The following is a 25,157-nucleotide window of genomic DNA, read 5'->3' as shown; positions in this document are numbered from 1 at the left end:
TGCTATTGTATCTTTCAAGGAATCATATAAGATTTTTACATATTCATGGAAAACACTTTGTTGAAAGAATCTGAGATAAAATTCTGTTGTAACAAATTAAATCCTTTCTAATAATAAAACAAACAAGCAAACAAAGACGATGGGATCCTGTATTCTCCAAATCTTTCAATCAATTGATGATAAAAATGTAATCTGCTATTAAATATTGCCCAAGAAAAACTGCCAGTCTAAGAATGAAACGTACTTTCTTTCTCATGGCAGAGATACTGATAACTACTATGGCCAAATATTTTAGACAATGTAAAATATATATGACATAGCTTAATTTGAAAGGACAGAGTTCAAACTGGAGAAGACTATGTAGAAGATCATGATGTAAAGATAAAAGGCATCAATAAAAAGTATTACCTTAACTAAAGATGCCCTTGATATGTATGTAGCTTCTTCTCATAAAGGTCTTGTATAGTTGGGAAAATAGGCATATGGGTTAGTAGTTATTGGTATTTCCTTAATTATTTTTCTTAGGTAGTATAACAGTGAGTTAAAAAAAAAAAATTGGTACCCTTCCCTCTTTCATATATCTTGAGAATCAGTCTCTCAACATCCTGAAAATGTTGCTGCCTCCACAATGGCCCTTTTCTGTATATACCATCAAATTTTCTAGAGCAACTCTTCTTGTTTTTGTTTTCCTTAGTGCCATAAGCAGTAAGAAAGACTCTCATGCAACACACTGGGGATTGTGATGTCAGAATTCAAATGTGGTGGCTCCACTGCCATTAATGGAGAAAACAGTGTACTATATAAATCCTGACAGATCTTTTCCAATTTTTTTCCAGTACCCCTTCCAATGTTCTAGGGATGATCTGGCTTAATTGAGTCTATTATCAAGTTTTACTAATAATAGTACTAATACACTTCATCACCAAAAGGAATTAAAGATAAAGGCTCTTGACCACAACTCATAAAACTATTTACTAAGGTGTAGAGGATATGTGCTATAGGTTGGCAGAAATAATAACCCATATTGATGAAATCACATCTTTTGAAATAATATTACTTTACATTTATATAGAACTTTACACTCTCAAATCATTCTGACATCTCATTTAATACAGGAAAACAAACAGAAAAAGATAATAATGATTATTATTATCCCTATTTTACAAACAAGACATTGAAACTTAAAATGGTTAAATATCTTCCCTAAATTCACACAACTAGTTAATGACAAAGCCAAGATTAAACAAGCCTTCTAATTCCTAGTCTACTATCATGTCATAATGCCATGTGGGATCCATGATATGTAGAGAATAGTATTTTTGAAACACTAACATTATTAAAGGGAAAAGAAACCAAGTCTAAGCCATATTCATCCCTTATAATACTGAAGCAGAAGAAATCTGGCAATGAATATAAGAGAAGAGAGAACTAATTATTAATTCAATTATCTCTTCATTATCCAGATACTGATTATCTAGGCACCCTAAAACTAATTCTTCCTGAAGCCTGCCCTATGACCATTCCTTGTGCAACACTCAAGCAATGGTGCAGATAATACTGTCTGAAGCAGGAAGTTGAAACCAATAGGTTTGACTCAAAACTTATTTGTGTTCTGCATCTATAGTGAGAGTATATGCTGAGAATATTTAGTGGCTACTGTAACTTGCACAAAATTTTGTTACAGTAAATTCAAAATACTGCAGATGCTATGTACTGGTTACATTAAAAGTTTTACAAGGGTAGGAAGGGTGGAAGAAGGGAGATGCATAATTGAGGAATAAGAAGAGGTTTGGAATTATCAAGATCACACCACATTCTGAGAAATGCTTATTCTCTATTTTGTTTAGTTTTTACATACCACCTCTGTAACAAGTTGAGATTTCTTTTTAAAGGGTAGCAAAAACAAGACTCCTCTGATAAGCCAATTTGACTCTCAAGTATCCTATTATTTCAACCCCAAATTCTGCTTCGCGCTCTAGTCAGTCAAGGATCTTAATTTCTGCTCTGCAAGCCCTACTAGGTTTGGCTGAGGTCACTAAGTGCTCCTAAGTTTTTAACAAGCTCTTGTAACTCACTTAAGCAAGCTTAGACCTATGGTACGGAAACATATTCTGCTCTACTAAGTATCTGAAGCAAGATTTAGGACTCAGGTCTTCCTAACTCTAAGTTCAATGTATCCACTACCAAAGACTGATCCATAAATCAGAATATGATCTGAAGTATAAGACTGTCCACTTCTAGTGAATGACAATATAGTAACAGCTCTAAACCTAGGGTCTTTGTATGTTTTCTCTCACTTCTGATTTCTGAACTTGACATCACTTCTCCAATTAAGCAAGATGATGATTGATTCTGCCTGGAAAATATTCTACTCTTCATGAAAATGATGCATACTGTCTTTTGAGTATTTAAGTCCTCTACCTTCATAGTCTCTCATTACATAGAGGATCACATGTAAATTATTCAAATGGACCTTCAAGGCTCCCACAAAATCTAGCTTCAAATTCTTCCAGGCGCCTATGCTCATGTGCTCTGGCAATAGTGAACTATTCATCTTAATCTGTTGGCTTCTACTATTACGCATCTGAATATACTTTCCATAAATGAAAAGGGCTTTCCAAATGCCTTTTGAAATTCTTTTCTATCTCCATCTTAGAAATTCAACTTGGGGTACCATCCCCTTTACAAAACCTTCTTAGCTTCCCCACAATCTAGAATTGTTTCCTGTATTCTTCAGTCTCACACTACTCTGGTTCTACTTTTCCTAGTTATGTGATTATATTATGACTTGTTTTATAGTAATTTGTTTCTGTTGCCATCTGGGCCCCAACATCTTCGCTAAATTGTACAGCAGTTCCAGTGGATAAGAAGGATTCCCTCCCCCACCATCTTTGTACCTACAATGCCTAGTATAGTCTTACATTTAATAACTTTGTTAGATTGAATTTTTAAAAGACTAAAGGCCTAATTTAATGAGGTAATTTATATTCTGGAAAATGAAAATATGAGGTAAGAGGAAAGTTGTAATTATATGCCACAATCATCTCCTCTCCCACTACATCTTTCAAACATACTAGGTGCAGGATGACTAACATTTTCACACAATAAAAAGCCTAAAACAAGAAGATAGAAACTTTTAGCAAAGGTAAAACATTGCCAAGGAAGTAAAATTTAACAATAGTCTGAAACTCTGGATTATAGTGAAAGAGTTTTCTAAAATGTTTCAGATTTAACTAAAAACTATAACTCAAATGGAAAAAGTTAAACCACTTTTGTTAAACATAACAGTTTTTTCAGCGCTACTTTTCCAGCACAATGTATAACCACAACCTATTCTCCATATCTTAACAGTTTTTTGCTCATTTTTTCCCCCACTAGAAAAATGTTTTAACTCTTCTATGACAGAAAGAAAAATAAGTTCCTGCTGTATTAGAAAACATAAAAGGAGAGCTTGGTTTTAAAATAAAAAAGACCCCACAAATTGTAAAAATGAACATGTTATGTACTAACAAATAGACTAATAGCCTTCCATAGGGTTTCACACAGGATAAAGTTTGGTGTAAAAACAACTTTTAAAATAATAAGGGAAAAAACCCTCAAGACTAGCATTATATTCTGAATAAATATATCATTAATCAAAGAGGGAACAGTTCAGATCTTTGGATTAAGCAATATTCAAGTATGGAAAAGAATTGCTTCTATACTAAAACAACAACAACACAGAAAACCTCTTAAGTATAAGGGTATGCTGTCCAATGCTTGTTGAAGTAAAATGTAACAATTTCTCACAGAAAAACTTTCCACCAACATCGTTCACCCAACCTGAACAGTTTGGTAAAAGGCACATTTTTCATCACTTTTAATAATCAAGACAGCTCTGTATAAATTTGTGCACATTAAGTGTTATTTACTCAAAAAAAACTTGTGTAGGGAATGAGTAAAGCCTTGTGGCATAATATAGAATAAGTCTTTAGTATCTTGAATATTTTTCAAATAATAAAACATTTCCCACTGCAGGTGCCTTTTTTTAATATGGGTGATTTGTGCCAGGTGTTACTTTTTATAATCTGTAGAAAAAAATTTTTAATGCCTCAAAACTTAATAGTAACAGGCTGAGGGCAATAGTGTCAATGTCTTAAGAAACCAAAGGGCAGATAGTAACCAAATTTTAGGATGTCAAATGACATTCTCTTTTTCTCCTCAGGAGTGGGATGAGACCTTAATCACCATAAGAAAGAAATGCAAAGTTTTGGTACATATCTAAAAATCTATGAATTTTAAGTCATAGGTCATATTTTCAAAATTACACACCAAAAGTTTTCTTTCCAGGGTGAAACCTGAATGCACATAAGTAAGGCTAAGTACATGTAAAGACAGATGATGGATGAAGTGTTTTGTTTTTTTAAATAAACAAACGAAACACACAAACTTCCACAGAAATCATTTCCATGCAATGGCAATAGCACTACAGCCTATTAAAAAAAAAAAAAAAATCACTTACTTTTCTCCGAGCGTCACCCGGAGGCTGCTCTGGAGTAGAGAAATTCATTGTTGACTTTTTTGTTTTTTGGCAAGAGATATACACATTCAGAAGAATAATTACTGAACTTAAGATTACATTTATTAATAGAAACTACTTAAATGTCATTACAACAATATGTTACATATACATATAGACACAGAGAAAACAGAAATTCTATAGATTGAGTTTATCTATGAATCTATTACTTTTAAAAATTTGTACTGTCCAGATACTTTGTATTTTCTCATTTGCTACAATCTTATTTGTCACTGGCACAAATGGGTTCCTTCCACTGACTGGCTCATGGTGAATAAACACATGGTAAGCAACAATTCATATTCACATGCACAGAGAAGTTTAGGTAATCTCTTGTTAATTCCAAGAACTAATTCCTTGGGTTAATAAAAAAATAAATATGCTTCAATATGTTAATTACTGATCATTGGCTGGAATGCCAATTTCCTAAAATGTGAGACCATTAAGAAAGAACTCCATGACTAAATTGTTCCTTTTTCTGCAAGAGTAATACCAAAATAATTTTACTTTGTGGTCACTAACATTTTCTATATAACCAACTTGCTTATCAGCTGGGAAGAATAATATCATTATTAGCAATATTTTTAAAAAAATTTGTTGTTCAGACTTATGATTTCATTAGTATGTAGTCATGTGGAGTCACCTTCTACTGATGGAAATCAGCAATTTGTCAATTACTCCAGTGTTAGTAGGGCACTGAGAAATTAAGTAATTTCCTATGGTCACACAGCTAGTAAGCCAAAGGCAAAACCTGAATTGAGTTTTTTTCCTTGACTCTAAGGCTGATTCTCTGTCCATAACAGTTTTGTTATTAACAAAATGGTAATATTAATATGATTATAATTCCAGTTAAGACTTATATCCAAAGTCAAGTTTATGAATATAAACAAAGCAGGTTTTTTTTTTTCATTGAGCAGCCACAGGATGAATCCAACAGACTAAAGAACAAAGAATAAATTTGTTTCTCTAACATCCTTCCTGATTCCCCAAGGTGCTATGAAAATCAAATTTTTGTTTCTGTTCCCAGAGATTTTTCTATTTTATAATAATGTATTTTTTTTTTTCAATTCCAAAGTAATGTTTGTTGGCCTTAGTATCTTAATAAATTACTTTAATATCACAGCAACAATTGCCAAACTTGTCTTCTATTAGAAGTAAAGCTTTTGGCATCTGACTGCATGATATAGTAAAATGTGGTTTTATTCTCTCATAAACGGTGCAGTAGAGTTAAGAAGAGGGGACCTCTTTAGAGCCTTCACCCCTGTTCATAAGTTCCTGTTGTTTTGAACAGGAATGATAGATGACATTCAGAATTACAGTAACCAACATCAATCTCTCAGAAGGCTAACAGATTGTGAAAAAAATCTGATTCAGAATCTACTAAAGAAATTTCCAGATTGGAAGAATTCCAAATGACATGTTCATGAAAACACTAGGCTCTAACTAAAAACCAAATGCCCTACAAATGACTTAATCCAGAGTTTATGCCCTCTGTATATAAGCTGATCTGAATCTCCATGAGTATACATGTTTATGGAGGGTGGCATATTTTTAATAGATTTGTTTGAAGCTACACTTTCAAAACAATTTCCTTCAGGAATCTCCAAGAACATAACATTATCATAGTGCCAAAGTTGTAAGTTATTTTACCTTTATTACTGATTCCACTGAAATAGCAAGGTATAGATGGGAACAGAATGGCACAGAGAGTGACACCTAGGACCTTGGAATGCTTTATTAATTATATCTAGTTTTCATTTTGTTATACCCAAAATAGAGCCTAATCTAGATGAAGGGTTCTTAATGTATGTTTGTGTGTGTGTGTGTGTGTGTGTGTGTGTGTGTGTGTGAGAGAGAGATGGACCACTTTGACAGTGTGATAAAGCCTATGGAACCCTTCTCTGAATAATATTTTTTACATAATTGAAGAAAATTCTAAATTTATATTAGAGGTTTATGAAAATAAATGTTTTACCCTATCCAATTTTATGGAGCCCCCAAAATCTATCCATAAGAGTCCACAGTTGGGAGTCCACAGGTCCCAGTTGAAGAACCTTTGTTCTTTATGTTGATTTGTGGAAATTATCTCCTATCAACAAAATTCATTCATAAAACTATAGCAATAAAAGTACTAGTAACTATAAGGTTTGGGTTTTCAACTACTTAAGGACCTCTTAATTAACCAATTAAATTAATCTGGTAAACCAATCCTCTAAATTTATCATCTGTAGACACTGGATTGCTTCTTGGTGCCAAAAGACATCAAGAATGAAGCACTAAGGAGCTAGAAAAGGCACAAAATCTTCTGAGATATGAATCAACTATGGAAACAAAAATATGCAAAACAATTTCTCCGTCTTAATCCAAGATTAAGTTGGAAAAGAGATGTGGTAAATTCAGACAGCACTTGCTTTATGTAATTGGACCACGTCACAGGCCTCTATATTAAGTGATTTTTACATAAGGTATATGTTCCCTGAACAAAAAAGAGTGGGAGAAAGAGAGATGGGAAAAGAGCTGCCTGCCAATGGAGGGAGGGAGCTTGTACCTGGTTCAAAGACACATTGGAGTCAGGGACAGAAAAGCAAGAGTAGAAGGAGGAACATGTCAGGGCTGGGGCCAGCTATATGGCAGCTTAGCTGGAATGAGAAGAACAACATGTGGGAAGTAGGAAAGGAGGAGACTCTCAGGGGCTAGATATAGACACAGACAAGAGAGTTGGGGGGCAAGGGACAGACACATAGTACCTAATGGGCAAATGGATGGATTGGGGCAAAGTTCTCCTTTCTCGAATCTCAAGTCAAGTCCCCAATCCTGAAGCACTGGCAGCAGTCTCCTTGTGCTTCATTCTTCTACTTTCACTTGGAGAGTTTCAAATTAAAATAAACATATAGATTTTTTTTTGGGAGATAGGATGGGGGTGGGGGTGATAATGGTATGGGAGGGAGTTAAGAGGAAGGAATGGAGATTCCTGAAGGAAATTGTTTTGAAAGTGTAGCTTCAAACAAATCTATTAAAAATATGCCACCCTCCATAACAGTATTATACAGTAAAGTTAACACAGATTTTTTTTTAAAGGAATGTAGATTTTTAAAGAATTCTTTATGTCAAGATTGAATTTATGTAATATGAATTTATGTAAAACAAGAACTGTCTGTACAGCTGTCAAAGGGAATACTTAATTAAGCTAGTCAATCCTCACCAAACCTACAGATGGGTCCCTAACTTTGTTCCCCTAAAATCAATATCTAAAAGACATTTTACAATTGGAGTCTACTTAACAATTTGGGTGAGATAGTTTTTTGTAGTCTTAGAAGTTATTATAATGAGCCTAAAGACAAAATGGGAGGTAAAAGTGGAAGATTTGGGGGATGGGGGAGAAGAAGGTGTTAAATGAATTGGTTAGTGAGTTTGGGAGTTTTAAATGACTGTTACCCTTTTCTGATAATAACAATATTTTTAAGGAATAAACATTTCATTTTTGGTTTTTTGATAACATTTCAGATACACAAATAAAATCACATGCTCTAATTTCTAAAAGATAACTAAGAGGGCCTAAAATATATTCTGGGACATTTATGGATGTTTTTTAAGTTTTTTCATGTCTATAAATACCACCAACTTGAGAATCAAAAGCTTCTGAGAAAACCAAATAAATTAGTATAATGAATGACTGTGGTTTTCCCCATAGAAACATCAATTTTTGAAAACTTATTCAAGACAGAAGTAATGAGAATTCCCCTGAAAGAATGACCAAAGGCTATTCAGTACTTACCTCCAAATAGTTCCAAATCTCTTAAGCCCTCAACAATGAACTTTTCCGAGACCCACCGCTAAAGAAAAAAACAAACCCAAAAGAATTAGTATTTTTTAAAACAATAATCCAAAACAGTATAGCCATCAGAAAGACAAACAAAAAGACAAAACCAAAAATGACTCAGTTCAGTTAAGACTCATTTAAAAAGTTCTTAAAAGGCACTTTAGCTTCCTAAGTTCACTAAGAACAATAATCTCTTAAATTACTTTTATTTCATCTTTAGAATGGGCCAATGAAGAATTCTAATTAGAAACATATAGTAGTGGTCTATAGTATCAATTATGGTTTTTAATCTGTTTTAGATCCAAACATAACCCTTAGGGTCTCTATTCTATCATTACAGATGCTCACTACTTTCAGTGCCAACTCAATGTTATAGAATATGTTTTTGGAATATGGATGAGATGTTACTTTCTTCACAAGTCTATAGGAATATTGTAAAATGAAACAAGTCAAGCAACAGCATCTTATCTCTACTATAATTCTTAAAATATTGTAAAGCAGATCTTTTATAGTGAGTTCCAGCATGTGGAGTAAACTTGATAGATAAAAATGTAGTTAACCAGCTTACTTAAAAAGGGGACCAAATTCCTAGTCTGCCCATCACTTGTTTAATTTTACTTGAATTATGCTGAGTTGAAATAGGAAAAGCACTCATATTTAAATGGAATAGTCAAGATTAAATGTCACTCATGAACTAATATCAAAAATTTGGCTGTGGGACATACTTTCTACCAAGCTCTGTACTGAGAAGAAAGAGGAAACCCACATTTATCGATTTTCAGGAAAAAAATAGTAACAGGTAAGGTTCAGAAATAAATGACTAGAGTATGGTAATATATACTACTGTCCAGAAGACACACAGATTAACATATTTTATCTATCACTGTGCCTAAAATTTTATCTTAAAATTATATTCATAAATTAGAATAGGCAATGAGGAGACAAAATTATTGTTCTTTATAGATGACATGACTTAGAAGATTCTGGAGAACAAACAAAAAACTACTTGAAATTATTAGCAATTTTAGCAGAGTTGCAGAATACAAAATAAATGTATATAATCATCAGCATTCTTATATATTACTAACAAAGTCCAGCAGCAAATCATAGAAAGAAAAATTCCATTTAAATAGTTGTAGGCATTATAAAATACTTGGGAGTCTACCTGCCAAGATAAATTCAAGGACTGTATGAACACAATTACAAAACCCTTTTCACACAAATAAAATCAGATCTAAACAATTGGAAAAATATTTATGGAAAGGTCAAGTGAATATAATAAAAATGACAATTTGGCCTAAATTTAACCTGTTTATTCAATGCCATATCAATCAAATTATCAAAAACAACATATTTATATTATAATTACATAATGATTTTTATTAAAAATAGTAACAAAATTCATCTGGAAGAATGAAAGCTCAACGGTATAAGGAATCAAAAAATGCAAGAAGGATAGTATAGTAGTACTAAATTTCAAAATGTATTATAAAGTGGTAATCTGAAAAACAATCTGTTACTGTCTAGGAAATAAAGAGTTGTGAATAGATTAGGTACAAATTACACTATAGTAAATGACTACAAATCTAAACTTATGCAATAAAAACTCATTATTTGAGAAAACTGCAAAACAGTATGGCAGAAACTAGGTATAGATTAACATCTCACACTATATACTAAGATAAGGTAAAAATGGATATATTAATACATAAAAAATGATATAGGCAAGCAATAAATAATCTACCATCAGATTTATGGACAAGGGAAGAATTTAGGACCAGAAAAGCACCCATTTTCTTTTCTTTTTAATAATAGCCTTTTATTTTTCAAAATACATACAAAGATAGCTTCAAACATTCACTCTTGAACTGCATTCCAAATTTTTCTTCTCACCTCTTTCCCTCCCCTAAACAGCAAGTTATCCAATACAGGTTAAACATGAACAATTTTCTAAACATATTTTCATCTATTGAAAAGCACCTATTTTTTACAAAAATATAAAAAATGGCTCCTTTTGTGGTGGCTTAGAATTGGAAATGGAAGAGATGCCTATCAATTGGAGAATGACTAAACAAGCTGTGGTATGTGATTGTAAAGGAATATTATTATGCTGTAAGAAATGATAAATAGGGTGATTTCAGAAAAACTTAGAAAGACTTACATGAATTGATACATAGTAAAGTCAGGAGAACATTGTACATTACTAACAGCAACATTGTTCAATGAAGAATTTTAAATGATTTAGCTATTCTGAACAATATAATGACCCAAATATACTATCTACCTCTAGAGAAAAAACTTATGTACTCGGAATAGACTGAAACATGCAATTTTAAAATTTTCTTTTTTTTGTTTGTCTTAATACAAAATGACTAATAATTGAAATGTTTTAACCTGATTGCACATGTATGACATATATATATATATATATATATATATATATATATAAAACTGCTTAGGGACCTAGGAGGGGAGGGAAAAAGAGTTAGAATTTGACGCTCAAAACTTTAAATAAAAATGTTTTTTCAAAGTTGCGATAAAATATTTCACCCATAAAAATATTCATTTGTACATGTATAACCTATATCAAATTGCTTGCTGTCTTGGGGAGGAGAAAAAATATTACAAAAAGAATGTTGAAAATTATCTTTACATTTGTGAAAATAAAATACTATTAAAATATATGTATTAATATATTAATATTAATTAATATAATGTCATATCTTGAAATATTTATCTTTAAATTTTTAGACATCCAGGTTTAGTTATAATTTTTTATAATGATTGCATAATTGCAGAATTATGAAAATAAAGGTTCTGTAAAGTTGCAACTTCACTCTATCACTTAGTAATTGGGTAATTCTCAGGTTGCAAAATGGATAATTTTATAAAATTGCAATGTTTTCTCAAGAAGTCATAGTAAAACATCTTTAGTTTCAAAACTTGAAGAAATTTTCAACTTGTGCTTTGACCCAGGTATTCTTAAATTTAATACAACCATGAAGAAAAAATTTCTTGTAATTTACTTCTGTTCTTATTTCTAAAAACACTGAATTTTAATAGGGAAAAAAACATGAAAGAGATGAGGATTATGTTAGCAAATATACATGGTAAAAGAACAAAAATTCATTTCACTGACTACAGTTGACATCAATGAGACAGATTTGCTTACTTGCTTTGCCTATTTTATCATGAAGTGAACACGATCTATTGGGCCTGCTATTCTTCACTTAAAGATTATAAAAACACAATTCTAAATATTATATACATAACTAGCTACAACTTCATGTACATTGTTTTTCCTTAAAACAAAAATATGACTTTTCAGAAAAAGAAAGAATGTTGAGTAAAGTCAGAAGGCTAGAAACACTCACCCTAATTCGCTCTGGTTTACTTACAAGAAAAGACATGGAATCCTAATGTGTAGGCAGGCCTACTTCAATTTCAAGAATATTTTTACAAAACAAATAAACCTAAAAACAAAAAAGAAAACAGGTTTCATTAGTTAAATTTAAAAAAAAATATCTGTTAACAATCATTTGTCAAATATTTGTTCTTTGGATCATTGTACTAGGCCATGGGGAAAGATAAAAATTGCTGGAATATAAAATTACAGCTTGCAAACATCCATGCAGAGGAACTGTTGGTGAGAGTAAGACAAGATGTATTGTGGTCAAGAGAATGAATTCTATGTGAAGTACTGGAAAAGATGTATGGAAAGAGAATTTTGCAACTGTATAATTTGCTCAAGTGCACGAGAATCTCTAACATTACTCAGACACTAAAAATATCCCCAGTTGAATCAACCAACCAATTAATATGTATTAAAATTATGTGTTGGCCATTTGGAGTACAGAAACAGAAACAAAACAATTTCTACAGCTCTGTTTCTTGATGTAAGGGCAATAAATGAGAGATGCAGTATATGCAAATAACATGTCAATTTTTCTTCTATGGAATTGTCTTTGAATAAACTACACTGTCCATGTATGAACCTATTTTAAAAATGGCTAAATTAAATTTTCTTTAAAAAAAATCACAACTTTTATTATTATAATTCTGTTGGAAGAATTTAGAAATTAACTCTAACCCTTCCCTTTTTTAGCTAGGGGAGATATTTTTTCACTGAAAAAAACTTAAAACAACTGTTTGTATTTTTTGAAGTAATGGACATTCCATAAAAAGGCCAAGATAAAAGTCTTTGTAAGAAAATAAATAAACTCCCTAAACAAAAAAGCAAAACAAAACAAAAATGTGAGGGAGAAGAAGTTAGAAAGGCAAAATGACCTGGGACATATATAACACCATATAAGTTATCTATAAAAAGAAATAATCCACTTAGATTCTACAAAATAAAGAAAAGGGATTTTTGTTGCAAAGATAAGTGTTTTATCTATGTACAAATAGAAGGCATAACAGGAAGAGCTTAATTTCTATTTTTCTAGAAAAATATTGTAACAATTTGTACACAAAAAAGGAAAAAATTAATCTGAAAGCACTGCACTTATAAATTATTAAGTACTTATTTTTAAAATTTTGAAATAAAAAGATGCCACTGCAGTTATTTTTAAAATTTTAAAATAAAAAGATGCCACTGAAAAGAATATAGCAATAAATCTTTTCATTCTTGCCCTGCTCTTTCTGGGGAGGAGCAAGATCCAATTTGCAATTGCTGTGTATATAAATAGATGAAAATTGCTACTTAATGTTACCATCAACCTAGAGATATACAAAAAGGAGTACTTTAAAATGGGCCCAATACTAACAATATTATTTTGACTAACATGAGAGAATAAAGAATATGCTCATTTGAAATGATAGACAATTGAAGGATGACATTACAAGGAACGGGAAGAGAAGACCCTATACATACTGAACTGCACAAAGTATTCCTCCTGACACACATAGCACTTTTCAGATATGCATTATGGTACTGCATCTGATTTGGAATTAAAACTATGCAGAAGATATGAAAAACTTTAAAATTATTTCAGAGAAGAGTTAAAGATATTAACTTGTAAAATAAAAGGAACTTCATGTAAAAGATTAAAAGAATCATAACTGTTTCATATGAAGAAAAAGTATAAGATTTCTCTAAGAATCTCTTGCTCCATTAACAATAACTAAAGATAATAGATGGCCATTGCTGCTGTGGTTCTCAAAGTATGGTCTAAAGAATTCTGGGGATTTCTGAAATCCTTTTAGAGGGTCTACAAATTCAAAAATATTTTTTATTTCCAATATGGTAAATGTCTATAAATATAATCCAGATAAAACAAAAACTCTTTGGAGAAAGCCTCAATTTTTAATAGGATAAAGATACTGAAAACAAAAGTTTGAGAATCACTGGCTTAGGGAATGCCTAAACAAATAGAAGTATGTGGATGTAATAGAACATTATTGTATTTTAAGAGATGATGACAAATTTACTATGGGAACAGGAAAGACCTAGGTTCCTATTCAGAGGAAAACATTGAAGTAAAAAAAGCTTCTTCTATCTAACTTAAATAGTTCCCTGCTCAGAGAGCATTTATAGAAGAACTCAAAAACAGAATATTAAAATCAAATGAGACACATTGAGGAAAAACTACAAATAAATAAAAACCAGCCAAGAAAAACAAGAAGATTATGAAAAAAAAAAATTAACCAACTAGAAAAGGAGATATAGAGTCTCAAAGATGGAAATAATTCTTTGAAAATTAGAATGGGCAAGGAGAAGCCAGAAGCTATGAGATCAAGAAATAACAAAACAGATTATAAAGAATGAAAAAATAGGAATAGAATGTGAAACATCTTCTAAGAAAAAATGGATCAAGAAGAGAAAATATAAGAATGACCTGAAAACTGTACCAAAAAAAGAACCTTGACACAATAATGCAAGGAATAATTCAAGGAAATTGTCCTGGAGTGACAGAACATAAGGGGAAAAAAGAAATAGACAAAATTCACCCATCATTATCTCAACAAGATCCTTTATGAGGACATAGGAAAATTACTGCCAAATTTCAAAACTCCCAAATCAATGAGAAAATTTTGCAAGAAACAAGAAAACAATTCAAATATGCTGGAACTATATTTGTACAGGATTTAGCAGCAGCTACAATAAAAGACTGTAGGCCCTTGAATCATATCTACCAAAAATCAAAAGAGCTAGATAGGTGGCTAAAAATATCATATTCAGCAAAATTATCCATAATCTTAAATGAGAAAGAATGCATATTCAACAAACTTACAGATTCCAGCACTTTCTATCAACCAAATTTGAACTCAATAGAAAATTTAACATATAAGAGCCAATATCAAAGATCAATTTCAAGGAACTTAACATGGAAAAATTGTTTGTCTTTTACATGGAAATATATACCATATATTTAAGATGAACAATATCAACAGGGTAACTCGAAAGAAAGATTGAGGCAGAGTTAAGGTAAAATAGTGATTATGTTACACAAAGAAGGTGCAGAGAAAGAATAGACACAGAGGCATTAAAGCAAGCAGAGGTGTTTTAGTTCTGAAAACCTACTCACACTGGAAATGGGTTAAACAGGTAACACTACATATATATCATGAAGGGTGTAATACCCTCCAAAATCAATAATGAAATAAGGGGAGAGGGATGGGAGGATGGGGAAGCAGAAGGTAAGGGAAGAAGACAAGGGAGGGACCTGTGGGTGAGAGAAAGATAAGTAATAGTAAGGCAAGCCAAGGAGCAGAATTAAAGCTAAGAGTTAGGAGGAAAAATAAAGGTAGGGGTGTGTGCGTGTATATTCATATCTATATATCTATCTATACATAAATATATTCTTGCTTAACTATAGCCTCCTTGGGGAATATGTATGTATGTAAGAGGGGAATGAAAGGGGAAAAAAAGAATAAAGTAAAAAAGGTGCCCAACAAAGGAACAACTTACGAGGAAGTAAAGATAGACACTATGAACAAATATAATTTCTTTTACTATTATATATCCTTTCTTGAAATGGAATTTACTATTATATATTTTGAATCCTCCCTTTTTTTCTGTTGAGCACATGACAATGTTCTGTTCTGTTTTGTTTTGTATTCCTTTTTTCTTATTCTTTTTTAAAATAAAATAAAAATTTTAAATAAAAAAAAATTATGACTATGCATACATTGAAGATTGATATGAAATGATTCAAAGTGAAGCAGAACCAGGAAAGGAATATACATAATGACTACAACTTTGTAAATGGAAAGAACAATAACAAAAATTTAAATTGAATGTTGTAGAATTATGGTCCTGAAAGGAAGTGAAGGAAAATGCATGGCCCTCTCTTTTTTGCAGAGGTAACAAACAATGGTAATGTTAAGACAAAATATGCTACTGGATTTTGCTAATTTTCCCCTCTTTTATTCTTTGAGGATGGTTCCATGGATGGGATGAGGAAATTAATATATTGAATAGTTAAAATGATACAAAAAGATCAATTTTTAAAAAAAGATCTGAGAATATAATAAGAAAAATCTACTGGATTAAGAATAAGAACTAAGTTAATAAGAAAAATTCACTAGAATTCAAGTCAAATTTAAGGAAATCATTCGTGACAGTGATGTTTGTTACATACTGGATTATTTCCCCCTAAAAAGGTTACCAATTGGCATCTGCGAAGATTTATTTTTAAAGGGGGAAAAAATGATATTCACCTATAAGATGGTTTAAAGTAGTTTTCCCTAAAGACTGGTAATTCAGCACTAGATAACCTCTAAAACTCCTCACAGGTACAGACAGATTCAATAAAATGTCACAGGACATCACATAAGATTTACATAGTCAAACCCTCAATTTGGAAGCTACAATGAGGGTATTTAATACACACTATGGTTTGGTAGGCTGTTACAAAAAACAAATGCCTGATTTACTGAGTTTTTAAAAATTAGTCAATTTTCAGGAAAGCCATTGTATAAAAGTGATTGTTTGCTAAGAGAAATATATTCCTTGTTATATTATCAAACATGCCTCGACCCTGTGTATTCTAAATGGGGAGAGAACTGGAATGTGAAGTACTACTAGTGCTAAATTTCCTTTTCTTATTTTTGAGTGGACTTCTTTACAGAACTAGATTTCTGACTTAAAAGTTAGTGAATCTCATGTACAATTCAGGCCTGGAAACTAGATTACAGGGTCAAAATAACTATAGCAGGGATTCTTACCCTGGATCCATAGATAGTGGATAAATTTCAGGGGGCCTATGAGCTTGAATGGGGAAAACAACAACAACAACAACAACTTACATCTTAATTTTTACTAGCCTTTGGTTTCCTTTGCAATCCTATACCTATGAATTTTATTTTATGTACATAAAAATATTATTCTGAGAAAGAGCTCTTAGGTTTCACCAGATTATCAAAAAGGTTCATGACACAAAAAATGTTAAGAACCTTTGAAACACAGTAAGCCTAGATGATTAAATCGCTGAGGGTACAAGCAAAGATGTCGCAGTATTTGGATACAGGTTTTCAAGTTGTCAGCCTTGTTTCTGATGAGATTTTTCTTCCCTACAATTTCTTTAGCATTTGCTACAGGGATAACTCAAACCCAGTCTCTAAGGATTTTCCTTGTTCCCCCATTGGCTCCTCCATTTTGTATCTCTGATAAATCCCTAACCTTTCACATCCTCTTCTTAAACAATTTAATTATCTTGCATATTCCTTTACTCTATTCTCTTGCTTTACAACTTTATTAAGGAAACAAGAGTAAACCTTAGTTTCACAGTATATCACAAGGGTTTTCTTTTCTGGTTTCTTTAGTCTTTTGTTCCTACTCCCAAGCCAGAAAAAACCACATTTGTGATCAGTCAATTGATAGGGCAGGATGATAGAAAGAGGCAAGCATGAGGAGAAAGAGAAAGAGAAGTTAGCCTCTGTTCAATCTCTGTAGCTTCCTAGTTCAGTTTCAGGTCTTCCAGAATTTTTAGGGATGGGAAGTAACTGGACAACTCTCCATCAAAGAGGCTTTACTTTGGCTGGAAGAAACCTTTTCTCAGACTTGTGTTTTGGGCTTCAAAATACAGACACACTGCTAAACATATGGTGAACTTTGTAAAACATAATTCAGAATGCAGTTCATTGCAATTTATAATTCATAATATGATGGGAGTCCCAATAGTTTTAGAAACATGTCCAAATTAATTGAGAATATTAAGCATATTGAAACATAACTGCTACACAAAAATGCTTAACTAAAAAGAAAGCATACTCTTTAAAAAGAATGTGATGGAATTAAGAAAAGATTCATCCACACAAGATTTTAATGTAATTGAGTTGCCTGCATACATATTAGCAAAACACTATGGTATGAAGATATAGAAATCTGTATTTTCCAAAGATTATCAAATATCTTAATTTCTATATCCAATAGCGTTTTTTCAAGCTTGATCTTTTGGAAGTTTTGTTTCCTACCTCCCCTTCCTCCTAAATGCTCATTTCTTTTGGCTTCTGTGCTAATATCATGGTGGCTCAACAGAGAGCAATATTTGATAAATACTTGCTGACTTAATGATGTCTTCTCTGATCTGTTCAATTGTTGACAAGAAGTGTTCTTTCTTCTCATTTTACCTGATCTTTCCCTTAGCCCAGTCCAAGCAAAATGTAAGGTAACTGAGGGCAGGGATTGTTATATTTTAGTCTTTCAACAAAATCTTTTATTTAGCATGTTCTTAAATATTTGCTGAATTAAACTATGTAAAACTGAACATTATATTCATCAAACTGCAATTCTATTTGAATATGAATCTATAAATGAAAATAAGAAACAGGAATTGGGAGACCTGAATTTTAATCTCAGCTGTTGGGAATTAGTAGTGTGAATCTGAGAAGTTAGTTTCATTATCTATAAAATAAGGGGCTTGGAACAGGTGATCTCCAGATTGGATACTCTTTCCCTCCCTACATCTGATGTCTGATGAGGTGAAAAACTTTTCAATTTACTTTTTTGTTTTAAAATGAATTCTATGCATATAGGCAAAATCATGCCATTCAGATTTACTGTAAATCAAGTTCTCCATCATATAATTATCTACAGATCACAAAACTCACGAAAACTATTTAAGTCGTGGAGAAAAATTTTACTGAATTAATACCCAATATTTCTAAAGTTCTTGATGGTTTACAAAGCACTCATTTGATCTTCAAACTTGGAAGTTAGAGCTAATGTTATCTTCATTTATAGATGATGAAAATAAGGCTGAGAAAATGTGTTTTTCCCCAGAGTCACACAGCTATTAAGTGTCTGAGGCAGGATTTGAACCTAGGTTTTTCTTACTCTAACTCTAGTGCCCTTACCTATGTTATCACTTGGCTACCTTTATTACTTTCCAGTAATAGGTTATTAGTGAAATAAAGCATCTCAAGATAATTAAACTAATGGAAGTTTGTCACCTAGTTAGATAATGTAAGGAGAAGAGTCTAAGCCTATAGTGACAAGTAAAATATATTTCTGCTATCAATTTAAATGCATAAGCCAAAAAAAAAGCACATGGTTAATAAAAGCAATCTTTGATTCCAGATCAGGAATTCTTTCACTTTGGTTTATCGATAATAACAAACTGCTACTGATGGAACTGTTCTCAGTCTCAGTGGTCAATAAATATTTACTGAGTATTATATGCTAGGTACTGTGCTTAACACAAAAGAAAGATAAAAGACAGTTCTTAACCTTGAGGAGTTCAAGACATAATTAACAGGGGGGAAAAACATGTAAACATTGATATATAAACAGTATAAATAGGAAATAATCAACAGAGGGAAAAATTAAAACAAAATTGAGAAAGATTTCCTGTTGAAGGTGATCTTTTAACTGGGACTTGAAAAAAGTCAGGAGGCAGAGATGAGGAAAAACATTTCAAGCCTGCATGACAGCCAGTGAAAATAATCAGAATTGGGGCAGTTTGGTGGTGCAGTGGATAGAGCACCAACCCTGAAATCAGGAGAACCTGAGTTCAAATCTGATCTCAGACACTTTATACTTCCTGGCTGTGTGACCCTGAACAAGTCACTTAACCCCAAATGCCTCAGTAAATTAAAAAAAAAAAAGAAAGAAAATAGACAGGAGTCTTGTTTGGAGAAAAGCAAGGAGGCTAGTGTCACTGAATCAAAGAATATAAGGTGTAAGATGACTGGAAAGGTGATGGTGAGAGAAACTAGGTTATGAAGGACTCTATAACAACAAATAGAGCATTTTATATTTAATCTTGGATGTAAAAAAGACACACAGGAGTTTATTGAGTCCTATAGCTGAACCTTTAGGAAAATTACTTTTGACAACTGAGTGTTGGATGTCTTAAGAGTGGGGATCTACTTGTGGCAGGTCATCCTTCGGCATTAGCCAATAGCTCAGGCATGAGGAATCTCCTTTATGGAGGGTACCCAAGGTCGCTATTTCAATTTCCTACCTGGCTGCCCTCTCTTGGTCTTTATCATGTTCCTGCATTGGGTAATGTCCTCTTTCTACCCCCTTTTCAGCTTCTTTTTATGTGTTGTCATCTCCCAAAGGATTGTGCTCTCCTGGAGGGTTGCCTTTCTTTGCATTTTCTTTGAATCCTCAGGGCTCAGCTTGGGGTTTAGTGCACAGCATATTTATTGATTTTATCAAGGATAATGCCTGGGTAGTGAGTCTAGGGTTCTGGAAGGATGGCAGTGCTCTTGACAGTAATAGGAAAGGTTGAGAGGGGGGGACCTTTAGGGAGAAACATTGTAACTTCAGTTTTGGAGATACTGAATTTAAGATGTTTATAAGATGTGCAGCTGACAATGTCAAATAGGCAGCTGTAAATCAGCATAGAGATTAGGGATTGATAAACAGATTTGAGAACCATTAACATGAAGATGATAACTGAATCCACGAAAGCTTATGAAATCACCATATGAAATAGTATAGAGGAAAAAGAGAAAACGAACAGGACATAGCTCAGAGGAACAGTTGTGATTAAAAGGAATTACCTGGATGAAAATTCAGCCAAAAAAAAAAAAAAAAAAAAAGACCAAAAAGTAGCTGTCAGACAGTGGAAGAATCAAGAGAATAGTGTCCTGAAAACCTAGAAAGAAGAGAAGAAAGTAACATGATTAACAGTGCCAAAGGCTGCAGAGATCAAAAAGAATAGAGATTGAGAAAGGTCCATTGGATTTGGCAAATAAGAGGTCATTGGAGAAAAAAATTTTGGTTGAATTAAAGTTAACAAGAGTTAGAAGAGAGGACATAGAAGCACTTGTTATAGACAGTCTTCTCAAGGTACAAAAGGCAAGAGAGATATGGGGTAATTATCAGAGATGGTGGGTAAACATTATTACAGTAAAATTTAAAGAGTGGATCTCTTTGGAAGAACACATGTCTTCTAGCATGGATTTCAATTCTTTCACTGACTGTATGCCATAACTCTTAAATCTTTTTAAAGTATTCTGATGTATTGACAATCTTCTTATTCTGGAAAAAAAATGATATGTTGAACATCGCTGATCTTATCAGCACAGTCTTAATTAAGGTTACTTTCTAGAAGTTCACTGCTAGCAGTCAGACAGGCTGTTTCAGATTCACTTGGTCCAGGAATTACTAGGTTGAGTTGTTTTAGTCATATCCAACTCTTTGTGACCCTTTTGGGGGTTTTCTTGGCAAAGATACTGGTTTGTCATTTCCTTCTCTAGCCCATTTTCCAGATGAAGAACTGAAATAAACAGGGTTAAATGAGTTGTCCAAGGTCACACAGCTAGTTAAGTATCTGAGAACAGACTTGAATTCATGAAGATAAGTCTTCATTCTAAGCCTAGGTATTTGCTATACCACCCAGCTGCTCCCAACAATTAATTGCATATAAATTTATAAGAAGTTACTTAGAGATGTTTATAAGAAGTTATGCATATGTGATCTCAAAATTCTCTTTTAGCACTAGAAATTTATGATTCTGTGGTAAATTAATATACCATATTATAGCAATAGAATATACCATAAGGAACAACAAAAATGAAGATTTCAAAGGCATGGAAAGATTTAAATGAATTGATGCAAAGTGAAGTAGAACCTGAAAAACAACATACACAGCTATAACAATGTAAAGAGAAAGAATAAGAGAAAAAAAGGAAACAATACTGTAAAATGAAAATGGGGGTTTGGCATCAGCAAAAAGCTGAGAAATTGTACCTTTTTTCTTTCGCTGCAGAAATGGGAAGCTATATGAGTGTGGAATATATACCATCAGACATTAATGTGTTGGTTAGCTTTGTTGATTTTTTTTTCCTTTTCCTTTATTTTAAACTTTTAAATTTTTAATCACTAGGTTGAGGAAAGGGGAAAAAAAGGTACATATTTGGACATTAATATGGTGTAAAAAGCAAAAGATATCAATAAAAATTTCTTTTTAATCTGACAAGCAGTTTAAAAAAAAAAAGCATTCTTTACAAAATGCTGTTCCTCCATGTTTCAGGACCAGTATAGTTTCATATATTCATTTCTAGCAAAAAGGAATGATATTCTATATAAACAGAAGCTCTGTCACTTGAGTTGTGAAAGGGTGTGGAGTTAGTGGCTAATCAAAAGCCAGCATCTGTGCTAGTGCCAAGACTCAAGAGATAAAGCTGCTCTCACTTCTTACCATTATTAAACATTATCGAGTGTCTATTAATGTATTATTGCAGCTATAAAGAGCAGACAAGAACAATCCCAGTTCTCAAGAAGTTTACAATCTGAGGAGAAAGGATGCATGTAAAAATTACATATAACAATATACAGTAGCAAAAATTGCCAAGTGAGACTTCTAAATAATAGTATTACATGTAGAATTCAGAGAACTTAAAGACTACTCTGCATTGTCTAGAAGGCTTCAGGAAGGAAGGGGAAGTTATAAAATTAGGAAAGAAGATAGGAAAGGAAAGGTTACTTCAGGCAAAAAAAGTAATAAGAAAAGTTGGAAAAACAGGATAGGGCAAAATTGTAGAGGATCCTGAAAACCAGGCTAAAAAATTGGGATTTTCTTTGAATGAGTCACTCAAGGATTTTTAAGAAATACATATAAACAAAGTGAAATTTGGAGGCTGTATTTTTGACAGTTGTGGAAAGGATGGATTTTAGAGGGAACAGTCAGAAGGCTATTTTAAAGTGGTAGTAGGAATGTAAAATGGGAGTAGTACTATATATTAACAGGACATTGTGAATAACTGGATATAAACTCATGGGAGAAGTCAAGATCATGGAATATAGAAAATGGAACAAATTTTAGATGTTACCCAATCCAACCTCCCACTCAATAGAGAAATCTTTTATATAATATCCCTGACAAATGATCATCTGGCCAGTTTGAACATATTCACTGACAAGGAGCTTACCACCTTGACTATTCCATTACTGAGTAGCTCTGATGACTATAAGATTTCCCTCATGAGTAATTTGGAGAATGGGTACTATTGACAGAAACAAGACAGTCCAGAAGAGGACTTGACAGCAATATATCCAAGGAGAAATGTTCTGCAGACTGTGAAAGATGGGGGAGGACCACTTGAGTTAAAGAGTTGCAGATTTGACATTCATCTAAATAGAGTTGAAGTGATTAAAGAGTGAGATCTCTTAAGACCAATAATCTAGACCCACAAGGATGGAAGGCTGAGAACTGAGCCTTGTGATACACCCACATATATGTTTTGGGAGGAAGTAAATATAGCAAAGGAAATAGAAGAACCAGTCAGAGAAGTAGGAAGAAAGCCAGGTAGTAGAGGGCAAAAATGTAAAATGAGAAAAGCAAAGGAGAAGTGAGAAGACTGACAAGTTACAGAATGCTTTAAAAAAAGAAAAAAAAAAAAGAAAAAAGGAGAATTCTTTTTGGACAAGTTTTTAGGCTTTTTTGTCTTTCTCTGTGTTAGCTTCAAGTACAAAAAATTCTTTCACTAATATGGGCTACTAATGAAAGCTGTGCATTAAAACAAATTGCAGTTGCTTGCTTAAAGGGTAAATATGTAGCTCTGATTGGTTCAGCATGGCAACTTATAGATGAACTGACAATCTTCATTTGGGACAGGCAAAGGATCTAAGCCAGATGAATTGTCTCTTTTTGGTTTCCTCATCACTCTTATCATTAAAAATATGAAATAGCGAATCAGATGAAAGTGCAAATAGGACACTTGGGAACTATCTTAATACCCTGAAGAAAGAAGGATGAGTAAAGAGGTGTTCCTGCAGGCCCGCTGGGATATTTATGCCTAGTTTTACACCAAAACAAACTAGGTATAAATTCCCAAATATTTTGCGGAATAAGATTGTGGGGCTGATGTCAGTCCAGGATGCTGGGTTCAATTCCAGGAGCAGCAGGAGGAAGCTCCTTTGTTTCTGTACGAGGGAAACACTTTTATTACATCCAAGGGGACACTGTTTGGGGAAAGAAGGGAGCAGTCCTGGATGTCATGGGCTGGGAACTCCAGAAGAGGGAGGGACTTCCTTGACCCACACATTTGGGAGGCGGATGCACAGAGAGGTTAGGTGACTCGCCCAGGGCCACACAGCCAGTTTGGGTCAGAGGCAGCATCTGAACCCGGGTCTTCCCGATGCCGAGGGCCGCCTCTCCACCGCGTCTAAGGGCACGTACAGGGCAACTTTTCGGAGAGGCGGGATCGCCTTGTTTGGGTGCTCCCGGCTCCTGGGGCGCCCCCTTCACGAGCCCCAGAGCGATGGCCCCAATCCCAGGCCTCCCGGAGGCCTCGTACCGTCCCCCCGGACCCGGCTACCTGGGAGCCGGCCTAGCTCCTCCTCCCCGCAGGCCGCGGCCCTCAGAGACGGGAGCCCCGGGGGCAGAAGGGAGGCACCGGCCGCCGTCGGACAGACGCGGCCGAGGACGAGGCCCAGGCGCCGGCGGCGTCGCCCCGGGCCCCCTCTGGCCCCCCGGCTGCCCCGCCCGGCTGGTACCTGGTCCTGAAGTCCGCGCTCAGTCAATCCTACTCGGGTCTTGGCTTCAGCCGCAGCAGCTTGGCCGGTTGCTGGGAGGAGGTTTGGGGGGGGTTGGGTGGAGGACGTAACGTGACGTGCGCAGTAGAGGCAGCGCGGCTCGGGGGCGGGGCAAGCAGCGGAGCGATGCGCAGACGCCTGACCCGTTCGGGCACCTTTCCAAGTCTCTTCATTTACACCCTCTCGGCACCTGAACTGGGGTGAGGCCGTCGTCCTATATTGCGCATGCGTGCCTAATACCCCTCCCAAGAGTAAATTGTTCGTTCCTATACCTTGCACTCTTAAATCTGAGGAATACAACATTTAAAGGTTCCGAAGACCCACCACTGAAGGCTCCCTCCTTTGTTTACTAGCTGGGCAAATCACTTGATAAAATCGGTTTCGTTTGTTCAGTTGCCTTTCACTGCTGTATTGCGTAGGGTTTCCTTGGCCAAGACACTGGAGTGGTTCGCCATTTCCTTCTCCGGCTACAGGAGAGGAAACTGAGGCAATGCCTTTCACTGCTGTATTGCGTAGGGTTTCCTTGGCCAAGACACTGGAGTGGTTCGCCATTCCTTCTCTCTCTCTCTCTCTCTCTCTGTTTCTCTCTCTCTCTCTCTCCCCCTCCCTCTCTCCCAAGAGCTCTTGCAGCTTTGTCCTTTGCCTCTGCTTTCTTCAGGATGACCAGTAGATGTTAAGTACATTAAAATATAACTTAGATACACAATAAGTATACATGACCAAAACGTTATTTTGCTGTACAAAAAGAATCAGACTCTGAAATATTGTACAATTAGCTTGTGAAGGAAATCAAAAATGCAGGTGGGCATAAATATAGGGATTGGGAATTCAATGTAATGGTTTTT

At 34.1% G+C, this 25,157-nt stretch overlaps 1 protein-coding gene across 5 annotated transcripts in view; it reads right to left on the bottom strand.

The window, feature by feature from the left end:
* The window catches only part of STRADA (STE20 related adaptor alpha), a 34,113-nt gene extending 9,735 nt beyond the window's left edge, over positions 1-24,378 (bottom strand). Inside the window, exons 1-4 of one of the 5 annotated variants that reach the window (XM_003768450.4) lie at positions 24,274-24,378; positions 11,753-11,851; positions 8,334-8,391; positions 4,502-4,530 (exon numbers count right to left, since the gene is read on the bottom strand). In XM_003768450.4, coding sequence (XP_003768498.1) covers positions 4,502-4,530; positions 8,334-8,391; positions 11,753-11,788 — 123 coding nt within the window. In that variant the 5' untranslated portion in view covers positions 11,789-11,851; positions 24,274-24,378. Of the gene's footprint in view, positions 1-408; positions 4,447-4,501; positions 4,531-8,333; positions 8,392-11,752; positions 11,852-24,273 lie in introns of those variants that run through there. The other 4 variants (XM_012548511.3, XM_023502493.1, XM_012548516.3 and 1 more) reach the window with 4 other exon arrangements.
* Between the last annotated feature and the right edge of the window lie 779 nt (positions 24,379-25,157).

The sequence above is a fragment of the Sarcophilus harrisii genome, chromosome 4, assembly GCF_902635505.1.
Source record: "Sarcophilus harrisii chromosome 4, mSarHar1.11, whole genome shotgun sequence".
In the NCBI taxonomy this organism is placed as follows: domain Eukaryota; kingdom Metazoa; phylum Chordata; class Mammalia; order Dasyuromorphia; family Dasyuridae; genus Sarcophilus; species Sarcophilus harrisii.
This window is presented reverse-complemented; position numbering and strand designations above follow the sequence as displayed.